Below are 1,962 nucleotides of genomic sequence, written 5' to 3'. Positions count from 1 at the left end.
CCTGTGTTGCATCACTGATAACTAAGAATAGTCAGATGATAAGCAGAAATCATCTAGATGATTGATTTTACTGTCGTGTTTCTTACTATACACCAGTATTTTCTGCAACCCCTGTATCGATTACGCAGTGAATTAGATAGTAAAGTAAAATGATTCAGGACAAATCGATAAGCACATAAAGCTGAGTGAGCTTATATGAAATGCACAAATCGATCGTTGCTCAAGTTAGAAACTTGCACAGTGTGAGTATCTTCATAGTGAACTTTATAAAAGCGATGCAGTTTTGCGGTCATTTGCTAAATGAAACAAAAACTAGCAGAAAAAAAGAAAATATAAAATGTGAAATGAAGTATATAAGCCGGAAGCATGGTCACATGATCGGCTACCACTGCCATACACTCGAATTAATACATTTTCTTTCCTTTCGGTGCGGGATTTGGCAGTACTTTGGCAGACGTTTTCTAATTTTAAAGAATTATCAAAACAGTTGTGGGCTGTTGATAATAAAATGTTCTCTAAACTTTCGCAAATGAATCGGGATAAGGATGGTACAGGTAAAATGTAGAACAAAGGTGGTGTTGGGAAGGGTAAAATAATAACATAATTCCAGTGTATGTTCAGATGCAGCAGCACATTTAATCACTACTGGATAGTGCCTAGTTACCTGATTGTGAAGTGTAGTTGTTACCTGGTTCTACTGGAGAAAAGATCTTCTCGGTTTTGACTTCCGGTTCGTCATCATTGTAGGGTGGTTCTTGCATAAAAGCTTGTTGCGGTTCTGTTGTATTCATGGATTCGATAATGCCTTGGATGTTGGGATTTTGAGATATCACTACACCGGTCATGTTAGGAGGTGTTAGCAGGCCCGTGGCTCTAAGAACACGATCTTTTATCTGCTCTATTCTAAGGTTCTTCCGAATTTCCAACTGATCGCAACAGTACGGCGGCGACGGCGCCGGAAGACGATGATGGTGACGGAGGTGAGCCTCATGGTAGGTCTGCTCTGCTGCCTCTGTTTCATTAGGGTATTCAGCTTCCCTTTCCATCTCAGAGTCTCTATTTTTCCTATTCCCCTTTCCCGAATGTCTCGCTTTGCCAGGTCTCTTCCGCTCTGCCTCCGCCACCGTCGCCAGCAGGAGCACCGACGCGAGTATGAGGTACCGTACCCACTGCATGTCTGTCTGCTTCGGTCACCGCGTCACCCACTTCACGCACGCCACTACCGATAACCCCGATTCAAGATTGACAAGCGCTTTTATACATAATGTTCTGGGAGTTAATCGCTAGCAGTGAAAGGGGGCGTGTCTTGTTGATACTCGAACCAATTAACTTTTCCAAGAGAGTAAACTCCTCGTGCTATTGGCTGTTGAGGTACTTGAAGGAAGGCCCCGAGCCACTCAGACGCCGTCGTGTTCCCTGTGGGCGTGGTTACGGGGTGTCGCTTTTGGTAAGGTTGCTACCTGCCCATGGGGAATCATCACATAAAAGGTATGCTTCCCTATTTACCATAGAACTTATCTTTTTTCGTTCTGTAAGACAGGGAAAATGGTTTCACAGTAGAGAAAAAAATCGTTCTTGTCGTTCATCTGATGCACGTTCATCCTTACACACGCACATGCTTTCGATCTTTTGACGGTTACCTCGGCCTTACCACGTGGTCCTCCCTCTTCTGTCTCAGACGAATTAATTTGAAATAGTTTCGATCCCTTTAGTTTACGTTAACGCTGCTATTTTTAGAAGTGCGACCTTTTTGTGAATTGGGGTTGGACGTCGGTGGTTTTGTTGTTGGTGACTGGTGGTAGTGACAGGGGCAGAGTGGTGAGTATTGCAGTTTCCTTATCGTGACTACAATTCTTTGTAACGTGGTGACTGAGGGAAGACTGTTCGAGCTAGTGGCTTAGTTTATTTGTCCTGATGGAACATACAGCACAGAGAAAGTATCTATCACGCGGTGATTATTGA

At 43.6% G+C, this 1,962-nt stretch overlaps 1 protein-coding gene across 2 annotated transcripts in view; it reads right to left on the bottom strand.

Moving 5' to 3' along the window:
• Positions 1–1,241, bottom strand: part of myo (growth/differentiation factor myoglianin) — a 31,121-nt gene extending 29,880 nt beyond the window's left edge. The window contains exon 1 of one of the 2 annotated variants that reach the window (XM_070126322.1): positions 665–1,241. In XM_070126322.1, coding sequence (XP_069982423.1) covers positions 665–1,175 — 511 coding nt within the window. In that variant the 5' untranslated portion in view covers positions 1,176–1,241. The remainder of the gene's footprint in view (positions 1–664) is intronic. The other variant, XM_070126323.1, reaches the window with a different exon arrangement.
• Between the last annotated feature and the right edge of the window lie 721 nt (positions 1,242–1,962).

The sequence above is a fragment of the Penaeus vannamei genome, chromosome 10 (assembly GCF_042767895.1).
Source record: "Penaeus vannamei isolate JL-2024 chromosome 10, ASM4276789v1, whole genome shotgun sequence".
NCBI lineage: Eukaryota > Metazoa > Arthropoda > Malacostraca > Decapoda > Penaeidae > Penaeus > Penaeus vannamei.
This window is presented reverse-complemented; position numbering and strand designations above follow the sequence as displayed.